At 40.4% G+C, this 14,400-nt stretch overlaps 1 protein-coding gene across 1 annotated transcript in view; it reads left to right on the forward strand.

The window, feature by feature from the left end:
• Positions 1-14,400, forward strand: part of SMIM19 (small integral membrane protein 19) — a 232,065-nt gene that overhangs the window by 200,929 nt on the left and 16,736 nt on the right. Inside the window, exon 3 of the mRNA XM_044059363.1 lies at positions 7,394-7,518. Coding sequence (XP_043915298.1) covers positions 7,394-7,518 — 125 coding nt within the window. The remainder of the gene's footprint in view (positions 1-7,393; positions 7,519-14,400) is intronic.

Genomic DNA, 14,400 nt, shown 5'->3' on the forward strand with positions numbered 1-14,400 from the left:
AGCTAGGATTTTAACAGACTGTAACATACTTTTAAACTGAGCACTCATATTTTTCTGTCAGTTTAAAAGTATTGCAGAGTAACTGAAAACATTTTTTCTTAGGAGAAACTGTGTTTAAAACACAATGCCAGCCCTACAAAAGAAAAATAATGTTTTACTTTGTTTTTTTCTGAAAAAAAAAAAAACCCCTGTTTGTGGACTAGTAGTATTTACCAGCAGTTGTTGCTTGTCTTCCCTGTGAAAGCGGCACAATTTTTGGCTTGACCATGGAATAGACTACAATTTCACAGACAGTCCTCCTTCCAGCCACAAAAAGAAAGTTAAGCAAACAGCCTTTACCACCACAACAGGCTAGCAATTTGTCTCAGGTGGGTGACTCTGTTGAGGTCATTTGTTGTACCTCAGACCACTCCTCTTTTACCCCAAATTCCTCTGGTGTAGCACCTACAGCCAGTAAAGACCAGGGGTTAGCCACGTCCTCTGCAACTGTTGGGTCCCCCTCTGGGCAAGGGAAGAGTCCCGCTTCTTGGTCCTAGGAGAGGGAACAGGAGAGGTTTCCCTGTTTTGTCAGAATGCTATGACAATCCCAGAGAAGCAGCTGCTGCCATTAAATAACATGGTTGGCCCCATTTTTCAAAAAAAAAAATAAAAAATTAGAAAACCAAGCATGTATCTATTCCTTCTCAAATTTCATTGAATAAGAGTAGTAGTAGTCTGGCTCCAGGTTTAATTCAGGCTATTGATATTTCTTGTAAAGTTTTTTGTGGTAAAAGAAAGGGCAATTCCTCTTCCTGAAGAGGAAGATGCAGGGAGAGATGCCCCCCCCCCAAACAAGATTTCTGATTCGGACTCTGAGGAGAGTTCAGTTTCTGGTTCTCCCTGTGGAGGGTTCTGTTTCTCTGAGACAATTGCTAGAATGTACCAGTGTTTTCAGTGGGAGAACACTGGGGTTTCTCAGTCCCTCAAAAGATACTTTGAGTTGTTGCAAAAGGATTTTCCAGAACGTCCATCCATTCCTACTGTCTGCTTTATTGGATGCATGTGTTATTGCCTTCAAATTTCCTGATAGTCCGCCAGCTGCTCCTAAAAAGTCAGGATGTATAAAGTTTCTCAGTCTTTAAAATTTTTATACATTTTTCCCAAACCTGACCCAGAAGATGCAGCTTTAATTGATCCCACTGCTGCTAAGCAGTTAGTTAATTCCAGTCCTAAGCTTTCTGATAAGGTTGGGAAAATTATTAACAGGTATGATGAAAAAGTGTATTAGTTACGCAACTTTGATTTTCAGAATTTTGAATTGTCAGGCTAATATGTTAACGTTTGCACCGACAAATTATGTAGGAATGTTTTTCATCCTGCAGTTTCTTCTTGTAAGGAAAATTCTGCTTTAAATAACTTTGTTTGTTCTATTGCACAGGTCACTTTTAATTGTTGACAAGTGTTTATGACTCCTTTGATAACTTCTTCCAACGCTATAGTCACTGGTGCTGTTTTGAGGAGATTTGCATGGCTGAATTCTCAGAACCTTCTAGATGTTAAAAATGAAATTTTAAATTCTCCCTTTGATAAAGATTTAATATTTGGCCCCCTCTGATGCCGAAGTGTTCGAAAAGTGTGATGAAAGGGGCAAGCTGATCCAGGGAATCTCTTAAGATTTTTCACCCTTCCTTTTTAAAATTGTCCAAGGGATTTTCTATCTCTTCATCTAATTTTGGCAAAAAAGCAGAATAAATAGTCTCAGAAAAGTTCAGGTAAACAGACTGTTAAGAAGTGGCAAGGAGGTTCCAAAATGGTCTTGAACCTTCCAAAATGAGGGCGAGTCCATTAAGTCTGAATGACTGTTAAAGAAACCTTGCGACCCCCTCCCACCCTGGCCCCATTTTTTCTTCCAGAAAGTCTGAATCTCCATTTTTCTCTTCGGCAACAGATTGTTTCATACAAGTAGGTTCTGAAAATCATCCTTTTCAAGGAGGTCATTCGTCATCTTCCAGATCAGACTCTAATTCCACCTGTTCATCAGATGTTGTTCCAAATAGTGATAGAACCAGTTCCCCCATCTCAGGTGGGGAAAAGTTTTTATTCAAGGATGTTCTTAGTGCCAAAGAAAGAAAATGCTTAGAGACTTGTTTTGGATCTTTAATTCCTAAGCCTGTTTGTGATAGTTCCCAAATTCAAAATTTTCACTTCACAACCTGTTACTCTTCTTCCTCTTTCAAGTTTCCTGATAACAATAGAATTGAAAGGTGCTAATCATCACAGCCCTGTTCATCCAGACTTCAGAAGTTTCTTAAGGTTTTGTGTCTCTGGATCACATGATCAGTTCTCTGCTTTATCCCTTGAACTATCCACTGCATCAAGAGTGGTCACAAAGTGTCTGTCTCTAGTTATACTATAGCTCATTGCAGGCTGCAGAGTATCCACAATTTTCAATATTTAAACTACTTATTTATCTTTGCAGTGTCTATTTCAAAGTGTTATGAATCTTTATTTCTTGGTTGAGAGATGTCTTGCGGAAGCTTGGAGTCCAAGAGAACATTCAGAAGTCTTTCATGACTCCTTCCTACGGGATTGTGTTCCTGGGACATGATCTTGACACCTTAGTTCAAGAGCTTTTCTTCCACAGAGAAAACATATCTTTATTTAAATAATTTCTAAGGGTTTCCACTCATACTTAGTCACTGTAAGAGAATATCTCAGGATTTTGGGTCTCATTATACCCCCTGTCAAGACTTCTCATGAGAAAGATAGTGGTTTCTGAAATCTCTTTGGTCCTAGCATCGGTACCCTTTATATTTTCAAATCACAGCTGTGGGGTTTGTCAGAAGAGAAACTGTTTGGTAGAGACAGCAGATATCCTTAAATTCAAGTCTCCCCTTCTCCCTCACTGCTGCAAAGCAGTCTGTACCACAGACACTTCAGACTTTGCTTTGGGAGCAGTTTCAAGAGGGATAAAAGTGCAGGGGTTGTGGGACACCAAGAACAGACGCAAGCACTTAAATATCAAGGAGATGATTGCCCTGATCAAGGCACAACTCTCTGAATGATCTTTGGTCCCCAGGACCTCTTCATGTGGTTACAGACTACCACATTCCTGTGGACCATCAACAAGTAGGAGGAAACTAGGTTTTACCCCCTTTGCAGACTAGCCATGTTAGCTTGGGATATAGCTACACAGGACAGTTCTCACTGTACAGACACCCTACACACAGACATCCTACATCAGAGCAAAATTATGTGGCAGACAAGCTGAGCAGGACCAGGGCAGACCCTCAAAACTGTACGCTAGATTGGGGATCTTCCCAGATTTAAGCCATCTGTGGGGAGTTCCTTGGGTTGCACCCCTGCCTTCTCTCTGAACAATTAACTGACAAGATTCTGTTCCGGGACTTCAGTGCAAGAAGGTGTGGGAGACAGATTGCTTTTCCTTTCCTTGGACATGAATGTTGCTGTCTGCTGTTCCACCCTTTCCACTAACATCTGGGGTACTTATGAAGATTCATAAGGAATTCCCTAAGATCATTATGGTGACTCCCTTCTGGCCCAGACAGCTATGGTTCTCCCTTCTTTTGGAAATGGCCAGGGGCAATTACCACAAGGTTCCTCACAGACTGGATGTACTCACACAAGAACAAGGGTGTTTGGTATACCCCATCATCAATCATCTTATGTTGACTGCCTGAATGATAGGGTCTTGATTCCTTTTAGGCATCTATCTACTGAGGATGTGCAGCAGGTATTAATGGAGGCAAGAACGTCTGTTACTTGAGAAAAACATACATTAGCAAATGGAAAAGGTTTACTAGTTTTGGCAAATCCAAAAAGTAGATAGTACAGAAAAGATCACTAGTAGATTGTATTGTAATAATGGTGGTCAGAACTGGTAGATAAAGTGGAAAAACATATTTACTAGCTGTTCCTAGGTTCACAGGTAAGTACTAGGCTAACTGCACTTGCAGTTTTAACCCTGACCAGTTTCTGTTTTTGTGTTCAAAATAACCTTTCCTATTTGGTTGTAGATTAGCCTTACCCATCCCATGGTCGATGATTGCATATTACTCCTAATGAGAATAACTGAGATCATACCACAGCTAACCTGAGGCGACCCATATTTGGGATGATGCATTTAGGAGCTGCTTCTATCCAGTAGTAGTAGTAGTAGTAGTAGTAGTAGTACAGGGGACATTCCTCTGGTACATTTTCTGTTTTCCATCCATATATCCAAGTTACACTTGAATATGAGCAGGGATGAACTTTGTCTCGTGTAGATGAGAAGTCTGTTCCAGAACAGTAGTATCCTGTGTGAGATATACCTGTCCCTCTAAACCATTATGTGGATGTTGCAGAACAGGTTTAAATCTCTTGACTGAGTATTTCTGATGCGGTTTGACTTGCTGATGTGCAGTAAAATCATCAGTAGTGGGTCGAAGTATGCCTTGTATGCCAGGCCAGGCACAGGTCTCCTTTTAGCAGTCTGTAGGGTACAGAGTATAGTGACAGGGTTCTGACTCTGTCCACATAGGCCATATTGTTTAAACCTTGTATCCTGTAAGTAAGGCATCTCTATGGGCATTCCAGTTGTTGCATGTTTCTGGACAGATACATGGGGCATTATAATCCATGCTTGATCTAATGAGGGCTGAGTAAAGGAGGACAATATATTTTTATCTAGACACAATCCCTTTGTTTGTAAACTATGAAATACAGAAGGACTTTCTTACAGCAGTGGACACACATTGGTTAAAAGTTAGGTCACTATCCACTGGGTCAAGTCCTAAGTGCATATTGTCAGTGTGGTAGTTTCCTGGGATAGATGACGCACAAAGGATGCAGTAATGCAGTGTTCCAGTCCCTGATTTTGGCACCAGTTATTTATTTGGAGCAAACCTTCCTGCAGGATGGCTAATTTTTTGGGGGATTCGGTGACTACACCTTGCTTGCAGTCATCTAAAAACCTTAGTCAGCCAGAGCCCTTTGGTATTGCTTTTTACTTCAGAAAAGTAGATGCCAAACTGTAGCGGTCCCAGCACGGAACCCTGGAAAACACTGGTCTCTTTTTGGAGATATTTTGATTATCTGGGTCCTGTCTGTGTGTCAGTTGGCATTCTAGCGGGTGACATAGGGATTTATTCCTAGTTTATTTAGCTTTTCATTTTGCCTAAGTGAGGAATTCTGTCAAAAGCTTTGGCCAGGTCTAGAAATGCAGGGTGTACTGTTTTGTCTTCATACATTACTTTGGTGACCTTTTCAAAAAAATCCACCAGGTTGAATAAGCATGACTTGCCCTTAATGAATGCAAACTAAGATAGGTCCAGTGTTTTGGACATTCCCTATGTCTTGGCTGATTAATTACAGAAGTCTTTCCACGGCTTTGCATAGGAGGCTGGTCAGACTTATGGGTCTGTAATTGACTGGTTCTGTGGAAGGTTCTCCCTTTTGCTGGGAAATAACTGTAGCAGTTTTCCATTGGCTTGGTACAAAACCTGTATGGAGGCTGAGATTGAACAGTGTTGTTAGGGTTGTGGCAAATTGTGCTTAATGCTATTTAACACTGATCCAGGGATATTGTTGGGACCCATTGATTCAGTATTTTTAGCTTTTAATAGCACTTTGACTTAGTCTCGCGTGATAGCTGGAGGCAACTCAGTTTCAGGTATATTTTAGGGAGGCAGATGGAGGGGGGAGAGTGTGTGCCAGAGCTAATTTTGTCAACCAGTAGGTTCGCTGTATCTTCAGCCTCAGTGTAGGTAACCTCATTCACAATCAGCTCAGTGCATTGCTGCATTGTGCTTTTGAGAGTATGAACATATCTAAAATGCCTTGTGATTGTATTTGGCTTTGGTAGCTATTTAAGCCTCAGACTTGGTTTTGGTGGATTTTATTAAGCTGTTACAATAAGAAGTGTAATTCAGGACAGCAGAGAATGCAACTGCTTAATAGTTACTTGAAATATGTAAACTATAACATTAACACTCAAGCAGATCATGTGTACTTTCTCCTCTTTCTTGCATTTTACTTCCCTGTATGCTTTTTGCTCCCCATTTCTGACATCCATCAAGCCTTCCCCAGTTAGACTTGGGCCCATTTTTTTCCTTTCATGCTTGGTATCCTAAGCACAAGGACAAGAGCCAGCTAGACGGATCATCATCCAGGCAACTGGGATAGTGTGAGCCCTTGCTGGCATGCCAGCAGTGAGGATGTTATTGTTTGGTCCTAACCCCTCCACTGAATGGAGGACATATAATAGTGTCACCGTGAGAACCTATATGCCTTCACCTTGCGGGTGCATGTTGCCTTACACCCACATAGAAGACTGGTATACAAACCTAGATTGGAGACCTGAATGCACATCACATAGTTGCTTTCTGTTGTGCCTCCCCTCTTCTGAGGGAATTGTGACATTATTGTGAGCCAGTCCTACCCTCTTCCACTGGGGATGGGTACAGCCATCCTTCTCACCAGTTCCAAAAGGTAGCTGAACTGCTAATTGAACTCTGAATTCCTAAAATGTAGTTAGGGCTTTGGCCCTTCATGTCAGCAGATCTGGCTTTCCTCCTACCATTGTTGTATGTAACAAGTGAGATAGATAAGTGTTACTGTGGTACAAATTTAGGATAACCTATGTCTTGCATTTCTGTGACATTTAGAAAGAGGTGCTGAATTAACTGGTGATGGCGTTACTTTCTCAGTGAGAGTAGTTCATTCACAATACAGTTGCAGGCACTGCTTCTGAATTCCAGAATGGATGACTGCAATGTTAGTTGAGATGTTCCTGGCATAAACCATGAATAATTTTGTTGGAAAAACAGGGTTTGACTTTAGCAGAGATGCAGGGAGTATAATATGCTGTCTGAGAAGCAGGTGGAATAGAATAGAGCTTGAAAAGTTTAAAATTGGAAAGGGCAAGATTAAGAGAAATGTGTGTTTGTAATGGAGTCTGTTCTAAACCAGTAGTGTTGTGTTGGAGATCTTATTTTGTAAAATTTAGTGGTAGCATTGCAGCGTAAGTAGATATAGGCACAAGTATTCTAATGCTTGTAACCCTATAAGAGTGTAAGGTTAATAATTTGTCAAGCCCGGAAAGCATTTCTGTTTTCATGTAAATGGTGCTGTCTGGTGACATCAGTTTGCTTATCAAACTTCTGACGCTGTTTTGGTAGTGGCTTCAAGTGTTTGTCGAGAGAAACCAGACTGATTTGGAGAATCCGTTCAAAGTATATAATTCTTTAAAAAAAAAAAAAAAAACACAGACCTATGTATGAGACCAAAGTGTGGAAGACTCAAAGCAAGTTGATATTTTGCAGTACTAATGAACTGAACATTGTTGTTACATGTCATTGCTAAATATTGACTGATTGTAGCAGTTTCTCAAAGCATTTCTTATATTTACTTTCAGAAACAAAAGGAAGATTATGCGAATATTTTCTGTACCTCCTGCTACTGAGACATTACCTGGAAATAACTTTTATGACAACATACAGAAAGTTCGCTTGCGCCAGCAGTTGGAAATGTATTACATCTGTAAGTTCCAAGTAATATTGTGTATTGACATATGTGCTGAACTTAACAATGAATTTTGTTTATTAAATTGTAGTAGTTTTGTTAATTGCTGTCATTATTGAATTGGTGTTTGTTATATAGTTTAGCTAAAGTGAAAAAAAAAGCTCCGAAATTGTACATCATTCAAAGAATTAACCTTAATTTTTACCATCCTGTGATATAAATTGAGTTACTCATCAAAATTAGACAGTAAATGAAAAATAGACTTCTTAATGTACCAGGTGCAATGTAAAGTATTTCAATAAATGGTGGTTTATTGTTGAATTTGTTAATGTGGACAACCACATATTACTGGTAATAAAGAAATAAGAGCGTACCAGTAAACAGAAGATTTAGCCATTACCGTAACCGTGTTGTAAAATGTGTTATCTGATGCACAGAGATTTCCAGCTGCCATTGCTAGCACTAGTGTTGCTACTGTTTGGCACATAAAACTTTCCTGCAGTGCTGACTCCCTCTGTCAAGTAATGTACTGATTTCTGCTCCTCACTAGGTCTTTTCCATGTGAAAGTTGTGGTTCAGTAAATTGTGCCAGGCTGCAACTAGCTATTTTTGGGTATCTTTTTATTACAGTAGTTCTCTCTAGGTAGGAACATTGGCTTTTTCTCGTCTTTTATAGAGGAATTTATTTTGATTTCAATAAGGTGTTTTACCCTCTTTAGGGTGATTAGATAGGTCTATGTTTAACTGCCAAGTAACATTTCCATCGAACGGCTAAACATTGAACCCTAACCATCGAACGTTCATTCAGCAAATGTTCATTTTTTCACCAAGGAAAGTAACTAGTTAGCCAACACTTCCCGTCTCTCAAAACACAGCATTTCAAACCTACCCAGGTGGGGAGCTTCAGCCCCCCCTCCCCCAACTATATATACCAACTCCATGATTGCACTACAGTGGGGGGAAAGGGCAGACGGGGAAGCGTTGCCAACTAGTTACTTTCCATTTCACCGAAATTAACATTGAATGAACGTTTAGTGGTTAGGGTTCGATGTTTAGCCATTCGATGGAAATGTTATTCAACGGTTAAACATAGACCTGATTTAGATAGATATCTTTAGCATATCAGTATTTTTTAACAAGAAACTTCTTTATTAAATTATCACTTATGACTTAGTCACTAGTCACATCGCCACAGTAGTCAGGAAGTCCTTCTACATGGCACACCTCATCATAAAACGGATCTCATCCAGGAAAAAAGAGGTCATTGTTCCCCTCTACTCGACACTCATTAGACCCATTATAGAGTACAATGCCCCTTTTGGAATGTACCTCACAAGACATCTGCAGCAGCTGGAAAGGCCACAGAAGTACCTCACAAAGAGGATTACTGGCCTCAAACAAATGCCCTACACTGACCGCCTCAAAAAAACTCCAGCTTTACTCTCTAGCATATCGCCTACTCCAAGGTGATCTCTGCCTAATATATAAAGCTATGTCAAACCCAGAGCTGTTGGACATGCTACACCTAAAGAAATCCCAATCCCTCCGAGCTACACGCTCTAGGGACCTAAACTTTGTCACCACAATAAACCGGACACACTGGAGGAATAGATTCCTGTCCCAGAGACTTCCTATACTCTGGAACAAGCTACCCATCTATGTCAAGCAAAGTTCTTCATTAGCACTCTTCAAGAAAATTCTTGATGAGTGGATGGGAAATAGGAAATGCACCCCGGGGATCACTTCTCTGTCTCTGCTCGACAGTGGCACAGGAAAATAACTCTTGGGTGGCGTAAGCCATGGAACCTTGCTGGCTAGGCTTACGTAGGCCCTTGGGCCGATAGCCTTGTACCTACCTATGAACCTATAAACATATTGTCATACTAGCTGCAAACATTGTACACCACATGTAGTCTACCATACAATCATTTTTGTTCGAAATTACATAGCTTATTCAGTTCATGCCTTCATTTAAACCTCATTCCTACTCCAAAACAGTATTCCTCGTATATTGCTCCCACAATTCCCATTTTTCTGTGTATTTGCTCCTACCCTTTTCCATCTGTTACTATATCCACTACTTCTAGCACAGTTGGTTTAGACTTTGATTTCCATTTTCTAGTAATTGTTTTTTTTGGCAGCCAGCAGAAATAAACTCAGCAAGATCTTACTATGTCTAGGCAATTACAATTCTGTATCACAGCTAAAAAAAATAATAATAATAATTTCCTTAGTTACATCTATTTGCTCAACCAGTATTTCTTGCAGAGTAGTTCACAGGGGAATATTTAAAGTATGCCAACTCATTGCATTCCCAGAAAATATATTCCAAATTACCTCTTTCTTCCCCATCACACCTCCAACATTTGCATTCTACCTGAGGAAAAATTATTTGGAGTCTGCTTGGGGTATAAAAATACCTATGCAAACACTTTCAAGCTAAAATCCTAAACCTACTAGACATTGTTGCATATTTGGGAGCCATACATATATACTGCCATTGTTTCTTTGTGAATTGCTTATCCATTCTCTCTTCCCATTCCTTTCTAACCTCCTCTGATTGATTCCTGTAGTTATCATGCAGTATTTTATATGGCCTGCTAATCATCCTTTTAACAGCAGTTTCTTTTCTTTCTAGATTCTGCTAAAATTTCTACCAGTGCTAGTCTTTCACTTAGGAATCCTCTTATTCTTTTTTTCTTTGTCTGTACTCTATCAATCATTGATAGGGAAGGCACTCTATAGTCTGTAGTCCAAATGAAGTCTTTTTCCTCTTCCCATTCTGTTACCTTTCCCTCTAATTATTAGGTCCATAGGTAGGTCCATAGGTAGGTACTAGGCTATCGGCCCTGGGGCCTATACAAGCCCAGCCAAAAAGGTACCCTGGCTTTTGCCACCCAGGAAAATTATTTTCCTGTGCCACTGTCGAGCAGAGCCACAGAGGTGATCTCCTATTTCCCTTCCAGTCATCAAGAGTTTTCTTGAAGAGTGCTAATGAGGAGCTTTGTTTGATATAGATAGGTAGTTTATTCCAAAGTATGGGAAGTCTCTGGGACAGGAATCTATCCCTTCTCCATATCTTGGTTCCTTTGCCAGTTTTCTGTAGTAAATTCCGGCCCCCTCATTCTTATTCTCTGTACCCCTAATTGCAGTAATCCCTATTAGCAGAATCTCTTTTCCCCATTCCTGCGTTGGCTTAGTTCGTAGAATACATTCTGCAGCTTTATGAATATAATATTTTGTATGGTTATTATTTTCCTTAAGGATCTGCATCCAAAGTATCAGTCTCTCCTTATTTCTTGAACTTCTCCCATTTCGTCATCATCCCTTTCCACTTTGAATTATAGCTTTCTGCTTGTGCTTTGTATAGAAGCCTTAACTGTGTAGCTCTGAAATACCCCTTCAAACTGAGTAATCCAAAATCACCTCCTTCTGTTGGAAGGATTAACTTATCCAACATGTCTCTTGCCCTTTTCCCCTCCCAGATAAAGTCCTTCAACTCTTTATTACAAGTTCTACTCTGGTTAATAAAAATATGCCTGACGTGTGTATAAAACTAAAGGGACTAAAAACATTTTTTTTCACTGCTCATATCTAGCTATCCATATCCATAAAACAGAGCTTTGTATTGTCTTTTCTTTAGTCTCTTCCTGCATATCCTTGGCTGCTATAGCAGAATCCCTTTTAACCCATAATCCTAAGTACTTAATTTTATAATTTTCCAATAAATATGGGTATATTAACCTGTGTGTGTGTGTGTGTGTGTGTGTGTGTGTGTGTGTGTGTGTGTGTGTGTGTGTGTGTGTGTGTGTGTGTGTGTGTGTGTGTGTGTGTGTGTGTAGTTTATACATAGTTTACAGCAATTGCTTTTGTTTTATCTTCATTAATTTTGTATCTCAAAAACAATTAACACTGTCTCAGAATGTTCCACAACTCTGAGATGTCCTATTCTGGTTTTATCATTTACAAAATAAGATCTGCAAGTAAAGCCAAATTTTCTTGATTACCATTATCAGTTATATCCTTGAATTTCTGAGTCCCTTATTTACTTTGTCAGGGATTATAAATGTAACACAAGTAACAAAAGGGAAAGAGGACACCCCTGCCTCATTTCTGTTTCCAAACAGAACTTATTAGAGAGGAATCCCCCCACTTTAATTTTAATCTCTAATCCCTCGTATATCCTCCTAATTAACCTTATTGTGTCAGGGAATGCAACTGCCTCCACTGCCCTACTCATAAAATCCCAGCCTACTCTATTGAATGATTTCTCTGCATTAAGACCCACCAGCAACAGTGGTATTTTCTTACATTGTGCTTCTCTTGGATCATCATTGTTCTACTAATGTTGTCAAATGTTTGTGTCCCTTCCACAAAACCTCACTGATCCTCCTTTTGAAATATTGTTAAACAAAACCTTCCTGATCTTTATCACTTTCTTCCCTCCTAGCTTCACTTCCACAGGGCTGCCATCTGTTCCTGGAGACTTTCCTGTAGATTGGTTATACATCACCATTTTCTCTCTTCTCTTCCTATCCTGTGAATAATTGAGCCTCTTCTACCTCTAACCTTGGTATATTGAATTCTTCCGTAACACTTCCATTTGTAGTTTTTCTTGATTTCCACATTCTCTGCTTTATACAGATTTTCATAAAAATCTATGAAATATTTCTAACACATCTACAGGATCTCTGGTTATTTTCCTTGTTACAGGCTCCCTAAGCTTGGCGGCAACAACTCTCCGAGTCGTTGTGCAAAAAGCTTTTGTGCCCTGGAGTTTTTATCAAAACAGTTGCTTAACAGCAATCTTTCTAAACTCATGCTCCTCCTCTTGTGTTGTGAGATTCCCCCTATTCTGCAATACTTTAACCTTTGTCAAACCCTCTAAATAATTGTTGATCTGATGTTGCCATTTTCATTCATTCCTCAGTAAATGGGACTCTCGAATCTGACTCTGCTGCTTTCTCCAGCTTACGGAACACAAACTCTCAAGAGCCTCCCTTACCCAAAATGCACTAGTCTCCTACCATACCTCATCTCTAGTTTGCTGCCTTTGCATATGGACATGGTCACTGTTATCTCTCGAGCAGTAGTAGTTTTTTGAGAGTAAAAGTAAAAATTTATTTATCTTTTTACCTTTTTCTTAGTAGTTTTCTGTGTATGCTCCCTTGTCTTTTCAGTACTTTTTAGTGCATTTCTGTAGTATCATAGTTGGTATTTTCCATTTCCTTTTTCTCCCTTCTACCTTTAAAGTATTTTCTTCTATTACCATTGTTAGTAACCTTTATCTGTCTGTGTCTAAAAAAAATCTTTTCTCTTCATTCTTTTAGAATGCATATGGCCTGTGGCTACAAAATTCCATTATCTGATGCACACACTGTTTGTTTATTGTTTAGGCCCAGCCCACCTAAATTCTGCCTGTGACATTTGTAAGGCCTTCAACCCTAGAGTCCTTTTTGATCAGAGGAATAAACTAATTTTGAGAGGATTACTCCCTTCATAATCTTCTGATACAGCATCTGGAGCTCAAACCCCCAAGAAATATGACAAAAAAAAAGTCAGAAAGCATTCCCCAGACCATACAAGTCCTTCAGCTCCGGGTTCAAAACCACATCTCAAAATTTCAAAACCTTCAGATCCAAGCTGTTCAGATATGAAGACAAAATTTCCCAATCTGACTGCTTTATATCCAAAAGCAAAAACTTTGGATCCGACCCCTCCGATCCGAAGAAGCATATGGCTAAGTCACCTTAGATCCACTCTCCTACAAGCTCGGATCTTGTTTCCTCTCGTGTGTCATCTCCTTTTCTGGAAAGGCATTATCATTCTAGGGCTTCGTCAATAGCTTCTTTTCGTTCCTCCACAAGTTTGACCAAAGTAGATGTGGACAGGATGATGAGGAAATTCCTCTCAACGCAAATTCAAATGGGGGTTCTCCTGGCTTCTACGCTATCAGGTCTGGAGACCTTTGCAAGTACTACCCTGCCTATTCTGTCTACTTCTCAGATCCATCCTTTGGTTTTGGAGCAGTTGGATCTGAGGATCCCGGATCTGTCCAAAGATCATTGCATCTTCGATGCCGATACCTTCTCTGAGTGGACTGGTTCCAAGCATATTGGAGCCAGATGACTCTTGGAACCATAATGTTGCTGCCAGATCCGAGGTGTTGAAGTCAACTCCAAGGTTGTTGGAGCCATCTCTGCCCCTCGGAGCCTTTGTGAAGGACAGCTCTGCTTCAACCCCTGTCTCATGTGGTTTGCCTTTGGGTCAGAAGGAGCTGACAGTCCTGAAGCATGCCTTCTCAGAACCGTTGGTATCTTTCTCTCCAAGGAATTCTGCTTTCGAGGTAGTGGGGGAGAGTTTGTCTCTGCTGCAAGAGAAAGGACTTATCAATCGTCCTCTGGTCCTACTTCCCAGACCCAGTTGTCTTTGCATCTTGAGCCTCAACTTCCTGCACCACAGGGACAGCCAGCCCAAAGTCTTCAGGATACCCAGCAGGATATGTCGATATCTTCTGATACTTCTATGGAAAATCCCACCAAAGAAGTCCCTAGGAAGAGAGAGTACAAAGAGTCTTTCATGGAGCATACTGATTTCAATGAAGGGAAAGGGTCTGCAAGATCACCACCTGATGACGTCCCCTTTGGAGAGACCCTACAGATCCTCAGGCAAAGTTGGTGGCTGGCCTACCGACAACACTTGCCAACAGGAATCATTCTGTGATGCCTTTGGAGCTGGCCCATCTAACTCCTGGGTGACTCCACCCACAGACAATCTCGATGGGTATGGAAGGAACCTGATTCTGTTGAGCTGATCCCCAAGAGACCAGACAGGACCTTGGCACCACCCAAGGATAGGGAATTTTGGAGCACCGCAGTACCAGTTGATTCCATGGTCATA

Source organism: Protopterus annectens, chromosome 17.part0, assembly GCF_019279795.1.
Source record: "Protopterus annectens isolate FY-2018-M chromosome 17.part0, PAN1.0, whole genome shotgun sequence".
NCBI lineage: Eukaryota > Metazoa > Chordata > Ceratodontiformes > Protopteridae > Protopterus > Protopterus annectens.